Genomic DNA, 14,587 nt, shown 5'->3' with positions numbered 1-14,587 from the left:
TTATTGTGCTATTTTTTTCTGCACATCTAACTGTGCCAAATGGCATTATTAATTAACTCATAGATAATGAAAAATTTCTGCTCCATGCTGCAGTTTTAACTTGCCTTTAGGAGCCATCTCATTATGCTCCTCATAGTTATGGAATTTTATGTCCAGATGCACAAGCATATTAAAATCATTTTTACTTTCACAATCCTCTCCACAGAGACAGATATCACAGAAAATGGGATTCTTCCTTAAATTGTCAAGGAAATCCCATTTGCAAAGATAAAGGCATTAATGTGGTAGAAACCAACATATGATGGGCTGTGTTATTTCACACCTTGCAGAATCTGAGCTTTGTAGCTGTCGGACCAAATACAGCTAATTAGCCAAACTGTTCAACAATGTGTATCCAAATCACAATGTACACATTAAGATGTACACAAAAATGATTACTGTGTTACCACCTATCAATTAAAAGATATTAACATGGCTTGACCAAAATTGTCTTTCAGCCCAAGTTTTCAACCGAATTGAATGTTCAGACTTAAAATACTAAAATACTGATATTTTTCAACTTCAAAACAGAAAGTTTCCCTGATTACTTAGTTTTTATCTAGAACCAAAGAAACTTCCATTTATAGATAATAGCCATAACTTATATTTCCTCAATGTCACTTGGCACATTATACAGATACATTCAAGTATCTGTGGCTTCATTTCTTCTACAGCCTTAACAACTTATTCAGCAGGTGTTTGGGGAAATCTCTTGACCAAGCCATCATTTTAATTGTGCAAAGAAGTTTTCCTTTGAATGGAAACCCAAACATTTATTAAGTATCAGAAAAGCTGGGAAGCAATTAGCATCCATTTAGAAATAACTTTCCCAGTGTTCAAGTTGGCACTGTCTTATAAACCAAACAAACTCTGAAAGATGTGTGTGGCTTGATGGAAAGATGATTGGTAATCACAAGCCAAGAATTCAGGTACCCTCACTGTCACTAAATGGCTAGAAAGTGGGAAGGAAATAAAAATACAGAATCAGTAGCTACCCTGAATACATTAAATTCTTATTGCAATAAGCAGAATCATCTTGCTCTGCCAGTACTTCAGGGTGGAAAGTCCTGCTCTGCATACAGAAAAAGCAGCCCAACCAGCCATCATACCTTCAAGGAGAGAAAGGGTTCCCATTTAGTCAATTATAAACAAATCATTGTAACCACAGCTAAGGTCACAGAAGTAAAATTGTTTTTGATTTTCATGAGCTACAGATTAACTAGGAAGCTATCCAAAGCTATGGAACTGATTACATGCTGAATCATGGTTCAGGAAAGGAAGAGATAAATGGAGCTGGAGTACACAGACTATTCTGTAAGTGGGATTTAAGTATCTCTGCTAAGAAAAGTCAAAGGAAAAGGATGCTTTTATATATTTTTTTCCATTGTTTTTAACCCTATACTTCCCCACCATCCAGCATCCATAGGGGTTTTCATGATGCACTGCTTCCAAGCCAGAGATGAATCAAACTCTTAGATTTTGAGATTTAGGTAAACTTTACCAATTTTTAGCAAAGACAGCAAATTTGTAAACCATCGCTTTAGTTTCAAGAATCCAGGGGTTTCATTGAATAAGTCAGTTGTTTTAATTCAAGAAAATTTTCACCAATTAACAAGAGCCAAAGCCTAGAAGACTAAGGTAAGGGAAATGCATATGAAAGCTGTGTTCCTACCCCATATTCCTACTCGAGATGAGTTTCTGATAAGGAAGGAAGGACTGGAGGTCTTCACATGTGACTGGATCCCTGAGAGGACAAAAACTAGAAACCCCCAGAAAAGTTCAAAGGGAATTCTGAACAGAAAAAAAATATCATTGTTGGCTTTACAGGGTGCATCCCAGAAGACTACAAACTTATAAAGAAATCTTGTACTCAACTACATTCAGAACAGCACAATCGCTCTATCTAGTCAATGAACCTAAGAATGGGTTAAAAGAGTCCTTCTCACCCTAGAGTGTTCCAAAAATCTCTGGCCCTTCTTAACCAGGAACCTTTTGGAATTTCTGTGAGACCACTGAACTCAAAGACTTGAGGTTGTGATAGAAAAGTCCCAGAGCATGAAACTAACATGGAGACCATGGTAGAACCACAGGTATCTCAAAGGCTGATCATCACAGAGATCAATGTCCATGACCTAGTAGGCTGCTCACCACTGTGGCAGCCAAAAGGACTGAATATTTTTCCAGTTGCTCCCACTATCACCATTGTCAGGCTCTTGATAAGCCTCCCTTAAGCCCTGATGCCCCTAAGAAGAAGAAAAGGAGAAAGAAGGTAGGAGAGGCCTGGACTAACTGAGCCATTAACCAAGAGAAAATTAAAATTTAAAACAAAAATGAGTTACCTTGAGTTGAAAAGATCCTTTAGCAGGTTAAGAACCTCTAAGCTATGGTGACTTCAGTTATAAAGGAAAAAAAGACTTCAAATAGATTTTGCACTTGTGAATTTATAGCTTGAGAAATATTTATACCCCCTATATGTGAGCATAACTGCTATCCCAAAGACTGCATGCACAGAGTATATGTGTACTGTGAGCAACTCAAAACCTAGGTCAAGGTCAATTTAGCTCAAGGGCTGGGTCATTCCCTTCATTGAAAAGAAGCATGCAAAGAATTTCACAGAAGGTTATTTTATGTGCCTAGCTCAGCTTCTGAGTTGCTGAAAGGATCTATCAGGTGAGAGGAATCCAGTCACCCCGGTTTTAAGTTCTGGGTCCTAGTCACATATAAAGGAGGTCAATATTTGGAGGAAGAAGGCAGGTGTTGAGCTTGCAAGTGGAGTTGAGTCAGGTTTTGGAGATGGAGTGAAGCCAGACGGCCAGAGAAGGAAGCCACACTGGCCTCCGACAGTGACCACAGAAAAGAAAAAGGCACTGTGGGTGATTTGGGTGCAAACTCACATTTCTGCCACCTTTAAGCAAGTGGAGCAGCTAAACTCTGCATTGTAGGACCAACTCACCTCAGAAATATCTCTCTGCTCTCTAGTTCTAAGTCTTGGGTGGGTCATTTTTCGCATCATTCTCTCCATGTCCATCATCCCATACACAGCCACATCTGTGTCCCTTTCTGGATCAGAAGAATATTTCAGCTATTTTTGAGTGCTCTTCAGGGACCACAGGAGACTCAGAGGACAGTCTCAGGCAGGCTGATGACATATCCCAATGACATTCCTTCTCTTCAGTGACTGCCTCTTCTGAGAGTCCAAGACAGAGTGGGACCCAATTTCCCTGTGTTTTCAGGTTCCCAAACCTATCAGGCTGCTTTTTTACCCCACCCCATGGAAATTAGACCCCAGCAGTGGCAGGTGAGGCCTCTTCTGGTGTATTCTTCAATATCTGGGCTCTGAGCAAGATTGTTCCATCACCTGGTTGGACTTTTTTTTTTTAAGAACAGATACAGAACAATTGTGTTATCACACTCCATCCCCAGTTCTATAAACTGAATCTCAAAAGGCTCAAAGTCAAACTTTGACATTCAAAATAACTTCTATCTTTCTGCCAAACACCTGGTTATTGCAATTAATAGCTTCAAAGACAGTAGTGTCTTCTATAGATCCACAAGAGTCTATTGAAGAGCTCAAAGCTGCAAATTTGAATCCATCTTTCTCTCTGTATCACCCCTACCCTGAAGGCAATGCATATAAAAGCTCTTGCTTCGGTTTTAAAGGTAGGGTTTCAGAATTGGAGAAGACACATGGAAATATATTACCATGTTACATTGCCTCAGAACTAACCTTACATGTCAAAGTTTTCCATGAAAGTATCCCTATTGTCAGAGGACAATGAATTTATATCACACCTGTCCCCCATCCCAAAATTTGGAGAGTAGAGCCCAGAACATCCACCCCAAGTGCAAAATTTCTTTAAGAATTAAATATATATATATCTCTCTCCATGTGAACTGTGAATGTCATTCCACAATATGCCTATATTTATTTTAATGGAAGAATAAGTTTTTCTAAACAAAATCATCATTTAGAGGGAAAACTCCATAAAGATGATGCATGTGTATCCAGTGTCTTTGAGTAACCATGGCACATACTGTGACCTTATGGGCATAATCTCATGGATGGAGGAGTTCGGATGGGAGAACACGGCATTCTAGGGCATGCATTCATGCAAACGGAGAAGCGAGGTCTAGGATCTGAGAGGGCAAAAATGTTGGCTTCAGGTCCTAGTTGTAGTAGGGAAGATGAAATAGGGGGCAAGAGAGGTAAAAAGGACATAGAGATGGACAAAAACATGACATTAGAAGGAGCCAGGCAAAATGAATTAATAAATCCACATGCAATAGCCAGTGGCAGAGAAGTAGGCTGTATGGAGTGATTACCTACAGGGAGCCAGTTTGAAGCATCCAAGTTTGCACGGACATGAGCTAGTCACAGAGTGGCAGCTGGGATGTGTGGATAAGTGTAGAGTTACAACACTTTGAAGTTTTAGTTCCAAGTTTACATTTCCTTCACCCAAGATTTCTGATGCAGACCCACAAGAGGAGAATCAGCCCCCTCATTAGCTCTTGGAAGTTAATTTGGCGACTACCTTTTACTCTTTCTGATCTCCTCTTTACAAATTTGTGGGAGCATGAAAGTTGGCCTGTGGATTCCCAATGAATGCAGGAAATGGATAAAATTAGAGTAAATGTGAACCAATCCTGGGCTTTGGAACATAAGAATCTGGGCCAAGGATGGTGTACACAGCTACTCCAAGAAGCCTCCTCCCCTACCTTCATATAATTAGTGGGGATGATTAAAGATGCATCTCTGCTCTCAGAAGATCATCAGTTTTCCTGTAAAGAAGGGAAATCTTCATCCAGATTCTTCCGCCCCTATTCCTAAAAAAGCTCTCCGACTCAAGACCTAAAACATATTGAACACTCTAGGTCTGCTTCTACTTCCAGGCTTTAGAGTTTAAAATATGTTAAGAATCTTAATGTTCTGTCTTTCTTGTGAAAAAAAAAATTCCTTTTAGATGCTGCCTTTAATAATTTGAACAAGGCAAGAAAATAATAAGTAATGATAATCCAATTATTTCTCAGTAACCTCTTCCTTTAATATTCTAAATTTTACTGAAATGACCTTCACAAAAAGACTTCAATTCATAATTTGCCTTCAAGTTATAGCAGGTTTCTACATAGCAGGTCTTTACATCTATAAAATGACAATAATATTATATACATCCTTCTTTTCTCCTGGCACTTCAAGTGTCTTTGAATAAGAAACCTAATAAATTAAAGAGAGAAAACTATACAAAATGTAAAATTTGTATTATAGTATTGGCTAGGTCAGAGCTTCTAAAAAATAACTCATCAGAAAGATTTCTAAGTGTATACATCCAGAATCATTCTCCAAATGCACCAAGGAATGGAAGCACTGAATGCATAAATGGTAAATATACAAGACATCAGGCAGATATTCACCGCATATGACACCAAGTTTGCAATTGGTATGAAATACAGCTGTGCCTGGGTTCTTATGATATTGCAAATTCAAATCAAATTCCAGCACAGAGCTTTACCTACACCTAAAAAAAAATCACTCTCTTCCCTAGACCATTTTTTTCTGAGTCAATTCTTTTTAAGTACAAAACAAAAAGAGCTTGATTAGCTCCTCCTAGTTGTTCCAGGGCAACATTTATATAAGGATAAAGGTATAAAGAGAGACAGAAAATTTATATTCAGGCTCACACTGGCTCAAGAAACCAAATATTTGGAGTTAATCCAAAGGAGGTGCCATGCAGTCTACGAGTACAAAGAGAAACACACGCAAGGGGAAGTAAAGGAAAGCCAAGGAGGGCAGGAGAAGGGAAGGGGAGAGGGTCTCAGGACACACACCGCAGACCTGGCAGAAGTGGAGAAGAGGAATACTTTCTGCAAAACCAGAATAAACAGGCAACTCTTTCTCCCTTTAAAGCCAGGAGAGCTAGTTTAAGCTGGAGTTGCAGTCTCTAGTAGCCTAACCACTGCTTCTCAGATTCTTTTCTTCTTAAAGGGAAGGAGATCAGCTCCTTCTTGACATGCACATGCACACACACACCTTTGGGTAGTGTAAGGAACAGCACAAGTAAGAGTAATGTACTTTTATTATTATAAATTTATTTATAAGTGAATTGCCCACTCAAAATTGTCACCATAGAGATACATTATAAATAGGTTCATAAACACAGGGATGTTAATTTTTTTAATGGTAAGGATTTACAGTTAGGCTTCATTTCCTTCTGATGCTGAGTACTTATCCTTTATGGGGCATGATGCAAGCCCCATAAGGCCTGTTACTACATAAACCCTGAAACATGTTGTGGGCTGGCTAAAACAAGTAGCAAAAGGCATTGAAAATTTTATGTTTTAAACATGTGTAGACTGTACTTTAACTCAAACACTGGTATAAACCATTCAAAGGAATTGCTCCACTGAAAACCATAAGATAGTTGTAACTCCTCCTTGTCCCCCCCCTCCCACACACACAAATATCAACATGCAATATACAGTTCAAACATTTTCACTGTGATATACACGTAATATTTTAAAGAGAAAGAGCAATTGCCATGTGCCACACACTAACTATTTTAAGTGTATTATCTCATATTAGCCCTATGAAAGAATTCTATTGTTCTCATGTTATAGATAAGGAAACCAGGTCAACAAAAAAATAAATAGCTTGCCAAGTGTAACCCAGCTACTAAGCACCCTAGCTTAAATTGGAATGCCATATTCTGACACCAGCAGTCAATGTCCAACTTTAATTAATCTACATATATGGATCCATTAACCATGTGAACTCCATCCATGAGAGGAAAGTGTGAGAACCGAGGTCCCAAGTTACTGGGGAATTTCCAGCCTGCAAAGCCCTGGAGGATACCACTGGGATAAGCCACCCCCAAGTGCCCTGCCTCTACAGCCAGGCAGCTAGCTGAACATTATCATAGCTGATACTTCTGATGAAATTAGAGTTTAGGAATTTAAATCTTTAAGCTTAAGCATCCGTTTCCTACGGCTGTGCATATGGGGAAGTTCAGGAAAACCTGGACCAGCAGAAGCTTTGTAAACCCACCCTAATTTTGATCCCAAGTCAGAAGGTCAGTCTGGATTAGTTGTACATATCTTTAATTCTGAGATTATAAAAAGCAACTTAATCAACACATATTAGCCCCATCCTAGTCAGCCTGTGCTGAGGCATGACCTTCACACTTTTCATTTCCTGGGGATTCCAGAGTGTGGGGGTCACTTCAGCTCGGGCTGGCAGGTGCCCAAAAGGTCATCTTACCTTGTGACTACAGCAAACACTTGGAAGCAGAAAGGTCAGACTTCATTTCCTTCTGGTATTATCTTGCCATTATCTTTTTGACTGTTGGAGACAAAGTGAAAATCAAAAAAGAAATCATAGTTTGTGACCAAAAGACTGAGAAGCCAGACAATGGATAAAATAGCTATACTCACTCTCACCCTGGCAGCAGAAAATAAATACTTGAGGTTAAACCAAATAATAAAGATGTTTATTGTATTTTAGAGCAACATAAAATTTGGGAGAGAGTTTCCTTTTTAATTGAAGTATATTGTCAAGAAAAGATCTGTGACTGCCCTTCTCCCCAAAATAGTGAAAGGAAGACTTCAGGCGGTCCTTTCCTCATGGTGTCTCCTAAGGGAGTCACACTTGGATACTCTTTGACAGTTTCAATGTAAAGTGGAATGAAGTGGCAAAATTAAATGCCTGAGACTTCAAGCCAAGCACAAATATTGGGATTTTGTAAGATATTTTACGGGAAAAAGTTCACAAAAAGCTATTTACAGGGATAAAAAAAAAAGAATTGAGATTCAAGGTTTCTTGGTTTGCCAGGGCTGCTGTAACAAAGGGCCAGTGTAGTTACCTGTAAACAACAGAAATGTATTGTCTTACTATGCTGAGGGCTAGAAGTATGAAATCAAGATATCTGCTTCCTCTTAAAGCCATTCTGTGTCTCCCTCTTTGCTTCTGATGGGTGGCCAGCAATCCATAGTGCTCTTTGGCGGGTGGTGGCATAACTCCATGTCTCTTTGTGTCCATATTTCCTCTCCTTATAAGGACTCCAGTCAAGGTGGATTAGGACTCACCTTAATGCAGCTTGGCCTCATCTTAACTAATAGCTTCTTCAAAGACTATTCACAAATAAGGTCACAGTCATAAGAACAAGGGTTTAGAACTTGAACATGCCTTTGGGAGGACACAATTCAATCCATAACACAAGTAAATGGGTTTGGAAAGTCAGATGAACTGAGTTTACTTGCACACCTTTCCCCTTATTATCTGTATTTCTTGGGCAAGTTACTTACTATCTCCAATAGTATAATAATGCCTTCTTTCTAAGGTTGTTGTGAGGTTTAAATATAATAGTGTTTGTAAAATACTTGATAGCTTTTCCCTCTTTCCTTTTCCTCTCCTTTCCTTCCATTTTAAAGATCTCCCAGAAATGAGAAATGTCTTGTGACAAAACCTCTTACATTGAAATAATTCTCCAAACAGAGTTTGCAAAACCTAAATGCAACACTACCTATCACAAGGATATTATAAAATATTCATGTGATCATAGCAGCAGCACATAAACTTTACAGCACACAATGTGGCACAAATGATTACATTTCATTTGTGACATGCTTGCAGCTACAGTTTTCAAAACATAACTCACAGAAAATGTTTCTGAATCTTTTCTTTGTGAAACATGACACACCTCCCAATTCTCTGAAGCCACAACTTGCCATTTGAAAGAGAATTAACATGCATGAACTGGGTTTTCATTTTTAATATCACAGAACAATGGAAATGTCATTCAAATCCCATAAAAACCTATGCTTAAAAGAGATAGAAAGTAAAATGCAAACTAGATTTTAATGAGCTGTTTGTGTGGAAGACCAATAATTTAAATCTCAAGCCTAAAGGTTTTATATATGGTTTTCAAATCAAGTTAAATAAACCCTCAAACATACAAGCTATATCAAGTTCTTTTGGGGACAAAATGGAGTATAGTATTTTTCAAAAATAAATGCTGTACATTGATATGCAAAGTCCACACTGAATAATAGGTACTTTGCATACAGAGGACACCCACTTCTTCCTATAAAGTACTAGTAATCTAGATAAATTATCTAGTGGCATGTTGTCATTTTGACTGTCAACTATATCCATTTTGTGAGCCAATAGTAAAGGAGTAATACTTGCATTTTCAAATACTTTCCCAAAGGCTTTGGGATGTTTTCAAATTAACCTCATCATAAGCAATACCACTTCTTCATAGAAATCCCTACAGAGAGGAATTTATCACTCAAAGATCTTACCTTGGCTGGAAGAAATGACAGCAAATTATCTTTTCTTATGCCAGTTATATACTATGCATGTGAATAGAGTGTAATTGTAATGGATCTATATGTATACATATATATATGCCATCTGTATATGTATAACATCTTACAAACATAATTCCATTTTCTTTTTGTATTTTTTCACTATTTTTGCTGTGCAATGCAATGCCATGTTATTTTTCATTTCAATCACAGTTGCATCATTGCTGCTGCCAGAATCTGTTTTTGGTTTTTTTTTTTTTTGAGAAAATATACAATTTAAAATTGTTTTTTTTTTTCTTTTTTTTATCAGAAAGGAAAGTCATCAAGAATTAGATTTTATTTTAGGAACAAAGTAAGGTTTCATGGGAGAAAAAAGCAAAGCCTTGGTGTAGAGAAGGTTTGTTCATTTTCTATAGCATTACTGAAGTGAACGTATGCCTTGATAAATCTATCAATGTTTGGATCAATCTAAATGGGAAAATGACTTAATTTAACTCTCTTTTGGTGTCTCAGCAAAGGTAAGTTATCTGTTTTGAAAGCCTTGAGGTTTTTTTAATGGGTAGTTTTATACTACTGCATCTGTGAATGAAACCCCAGATTTGCCCAGTTAACTTTCCTGTTTTCCCAAGTAGAAAAGGTGGGAGGCCAGAGGGTGGAGGAGGAGGTAAGGGGACTGGTGGGAACTTTTCATGGAATGAATTGCCTTAAAACCAATATCTTATATTCATAAAAACCTAGGCAAGGGACAGATCAATGGCAGGCTGGAGGTAGATTCCATTAAACTGATGCTCTACTATTTCATATTCCCTAGTGTCTGTCCTTCAATGCCATAATGGAAGAACTGGGAATCTCACTCAAGAATCAGAAAAAGTTAAAGAAAAAGTCAAGAACTAGGGGTAAATCTTCCTTTACCAGTATCCTCACTTGTCATCAGAGACGAACTCAAAGAAAAGAGACCGTGGCATGATCCAAGAAAACACCTGTAGGATCCTTTCAGAGAAAAGGATACACTCACAACAGATTTCTGGTGAAAGGATTTCTGACAAGAGTGTGGTGTCTTGCCATATATCTATATACATAACTCAGCTTATGTATACAGATATAAGAAATTCAAAAGTTTTAAAAGATCACATGGACGTTACTTGGGAAGTGTCACCAGTTCTTTACAAATGAAATTTGTATACTCACTTATTTTGCATTTTCTCTTTCTCCCCCAATAAATGACTGTGTGTGCTTTCTAAATAATAAAAAACAACAGGGTGTTTTTTTTTCCTAGAACAAATTTGAGTATCAATTTATTCCCCATTACTTGCCCCCATTTACAATGTGCCAAACCACAGCTGAGCAGCCTCAGTTGTTAAGCTTGCTATTTTGACACATCATCTTACCTGCTCAGAAAGACAGTTATTTCCGGATGAGTTAAAAAATAATAACAAAGTACTTAGATATTATAGTAAAGTGAATCATACATCTGTTTCAAATTCTAACATTATATATAGTTGAAAGGGTATCCAGAGCCTCAGTAAATATATGATAAAAGATACAAAAAAGGGAAAATTCATTCATAAAAGAAAAGTGCCCACTGCTTTCCAGACACCTTTCTAGGTTCTGGAGATACCATGGTGAGAAGAAAGACACAGTCCCTGCTCTCACAGTTTATTGTAAAAATGAAGAAGAAAAACCTAGTATTATTCAAAGCAGAATTAGAACTCACTTGAGCAAAATCAGATGCTAAAGTATTTAACCTAAAATGAGGACAAGGTAGGTTTCCTGGAGGAAGAAACAGCTAAATTAAGATCAGAAAGATGACCTGCAGTTCATCGTGTCAAGGGAGGAAGATAAGATGGGGAATTCAGCATGTTGGCAGGTATGGAAATTAGAGAGAACAGGGCCCAGATGTTAAAGAAACCAAAAGGACTTTGGTGCAGCCAAAATGTAAAATGTAAAGTGGTCTAACTCCTGGCAGGTAAGAAGCACTCTGGCTGAAGGAAGAGAAAGAACTGATGGAAGCCTAAAAAGAGGAAGGGAGGCCACCTGAAGACTCTTTTGATAGCCCAGGGGGAAGATATTGTGGCCTAGTTCAGGGTAGTGACAGAGAGACCGTCGGATGGCAGAAAAAAATTTGAGGCACAATCCAGATGGCCAGGAATTCAGAAAGTGGGGTGAGGGAAGAGTGGAGTCAAGGGAAATGCTCAGATTTGGGCTGTAACTTAACTGGGGAGATGGAAGTTCATTCATTGTTGGGAAATAATGGAAAAGGAGCAGGCAATGGTTTACTATTTCATAGAATTAAATCTCTTTGAGTTCTTTAGGATTATTCTAAAACTACAAGAAACATTTTATACAATCTCTTCCAAGTTTTAGTACAAAAATATTACAGATACGAAAAGAAAAAGTAATCTTTAAAATGGCAATAACAGATTTGGGATTTTGCTGTGATCATAATCAATACCCAGATTTAGGATCAACAGAATTTTCATTACCAATGACTAGAAGAAAATGTGGTTCGCAAGGAATGCATTAAGATGCCTACATTAAAAACTTACAGATAGAAATATGAAGTATACAATAAGCTAAATATGGACCAGAATGGTAATATATTCAGCGGGGGAACAATACAAAGTTTATTGACTTCACTGAAAATTGTACCAAAGGCATTGTACTTTATATTTTATAATGGAAATATGGTTTTTAAAATTTCATTTCAGAAAACGTTACTGTATATTTGTTGTGGAAAAAGAATTATGCCAACTTAAGATAGCTAAAATACATTAGGTACCAATCTGGTTTATAGATATTTTAAGGCCCATTAACTTCTTCTTTCTTTTTCATTCTTCCATAATTGATTTTTTTATTAGAGAAATTTTGGGTTTACAGAGCAATCATGTATAAAACACAGGGATCTCCTATACCCTCCCATTATTAATATCTTGCATTGGTGTGGTACATTTGTTACCAATGATGAAAGCACATTGTTAAAATTATACTATTAACATGGTTTAACTTAGGGTTCACTGTGTCATGCAATTTTATGCATTTTTAAAAATTTTTTATTCTACTACCATTTTGTCTTTTAACCACATTCAGATATATATTTCAATGCTATTAATTACATTCACAATGTTGTGATACCATCACCACCATCTATTACCAAAAAATTACCATCATTCCAAAGAGGAACTCTATACATTTTAAGCCTTAACTCAGTAACTGAGTTTTCAGTCAAGGTATATAATATTTGCTGTGAGCAACTTTGTTGAAAATATATTGAATTAGGTAAAACTGCAAAACAGTACTTTTTATATCAACTACTAAACACAGTTGCATACTCACCTCCTTTCCCCCCAGTATTTTCAACCTGAAAGCACATTTGGCACATACACATGTGCCCATGTTTCTATGTGTATTTGTGGGCTTTGGGGTAAAGAACAGAGAAAGCAAATAAGTTCAGAGGAGGGAAAAATAAATTGCAGAATATGTGGAACATGGTCCAGAAAATTCCTTGGGAACAACCATTAATCTTTGAGATTTTCATCCTATTCACTAAGGAACAGTGACTCATACAGAGTTATGTAGAAATCAATAGGAAAGTTAATTAAAACCTAGATCTAACATTTCTTCCTTCAGCAATTTCTTGATGCTAAAAGAAAAAAGATTGCTCAGGTGAGATTTTCAGGAAGAAAGAGGGACGTAAGTGTTGATTGAAAGAAGATCTTCATATTTAAGATTTATTTTTCTTGCCTTCAGTGTAGAAGAAAGGAATGAGATACCGTTCATTATTTGCATTAACCCCATGGAGTTGAAGATGAATCTAAGGGCTCAAAATTTTTTCACTGTTAGCCTGGAAGAAGCTGGAAGGAGACAGAAATATGGAAAAAGTAGGTTAAAGAAAACTAGATGAAAATGAAGTCGATTTGAGCAGCATTTTTTTCTCTCAGCAGCTACTGCATTGATTTAACTATTTCTCTGGCCTGAAAGGATTAAATCAGTTCTTAATCAAGAACCCCCATGATTGCTGTTTCAAAGGAGGAATAACGAATGAGGCAATAGGGTCTGCTTAGGGGAAGGTGTCCCTAGAAACTATCCATGTGGCATGATTCTTAAAGAAATATAAAATCCCCAAGTTCCCTATTGTATGCCCCACCAGATTCTCCCCAACATCAGAGGAGCAAGAAATTGAAATATTGGCTACAAGAATCCCAAGTACAATCTTCATTCCAGGTTGTGGCATGAGCCCATTTGCTCAAGTCATTTCTTATTTAATTCCTCCAACCTAGAGCAAGACAAGGACAGGTACTAACTGGTCATCGGTGTCAAGGAGTATCAAAGCGTATAGGGCCAGAGTGAGCAGTCATTTCATCTAAGGCAATGCAGTGTTTGGAGAAAGTTCCTATCAGGGTGGGGAGAGGGCAAAGGAAGTCAAGGCTAAAACTCAAAAGCACACTGTTTCTTGTTCTCAGTTTTGTTCATGTGTAGTACCCAAAGGGAAACTTTCTCTAGTTATATTTCTTAAAAAAAAAAAAAAAAAAAAAAAAAGTGTAGAGGAAAGCAAGAGAAGAAAATAGGATCAGTAAATTTAACAGAGGAGAGGCTTACATACAATATTTACAAGTACTAACTCAAAGACCCATAAGCCTTGGGAGTGAATGGTCAACATTAAACCATCCTGACATGTCAACATTTAAAAACCCAGCAGTATGTAGGGCTGGATTTGTAGGTGAACACCCGCATAGTTATGTCACTGGTGCACCATGGAGACTTCTTTTTTAAGCTTTCCCCATGAAATACACAAAAAATAAGAGAGGTTTCTTTGTTTTTAGACAGCCTAGTCCATTAACTGGGACCCCAAAATGGATTCATGGGCATGTATTATCTGCTTCGTTAATTTATGATCCCAGTCTTCATTTCCATCTCGCCCCTCATTTCCCATTCCTTTTTCCTCACTGTTGGAACAAGTCATCCTCACTTGCCTTGGATAGTTCTGCATTAAGCCTGCAAACCCAGAGTCCTATTGGCTAAGTATCTCCTTTCCCTCACCAGATTTCCCCAGTTTGGACAATAAATGATGGGATAGTTTATTTGTTGGTCCTCCACCATCCACCACAGCTGCAGATTTCTACTACTAAAGTGGAAACCTCTACTGATAATAAAAGAGGACCCATCCAAAGGAGCCAATGGAAGCCAAGGGATCCCTATCCTCCATCAAAGTAATCCAGGACAATCAGGAAGCATGTTAACTTTGACATTT

At 37.5% G+C, this 14,587-nt stretch overlaps 1 protein-coding gene across 5 annotated transcripts in view; it reads left to right on the top strand.

Moving 5' to 3' along the window:
• GRIK1 (glutamate ionotropic receptor kainate type subunit 1) overlaps positions 1-10,621 on the top strand; it is a 418,576-nt gene extending 407,955 nt beyond the window's left edge. For 2 of the 5 annotated variants that reach the window (XR_011648696.1, XM_004468594.5), the window contains exon 17: positions 10,151-10,591. Coding sequence is in view for 4 of the 5 variants with exons in the window: in XM_004468594.5 (XP_004468651.1) it covers positions 10,151-10,306 (156 nt within the window). In the remaining variant the exon portion in view is untranslated. Of the gene's footprint in view, positions 1-9,649; positions 9,737-10,150 lie in introns of all 5 variants that reach the window. The other 3 variants (XM_004468593.5, XM_004468592.5, XM_004468595.5) reach the window with 3 other exon arrangements.
• Positions 10,622-14,587: the final 3,966 nt, after the last annotated feature.

The sequence above is a fragment of the Dasypus novemcinctus genome, chromosome 4 (genome assembly GCF_030445035.2).
Source record: "Dasypus novemcinctus isolate mDasNov1 chromosome 4, mDasNov1.1.hap2, whole genome shotgun sequence".
NCBI lineage: Eukaryota > Metazoa > Chordata > Mammalia > Cingulata > Dasypodidae > Dasypus > Dasypus novemcinctus.
Note: the sequence above shows the minus strand (reverse complement) of the source record. Positions and strands in the feature narration are given on the sequence as shown.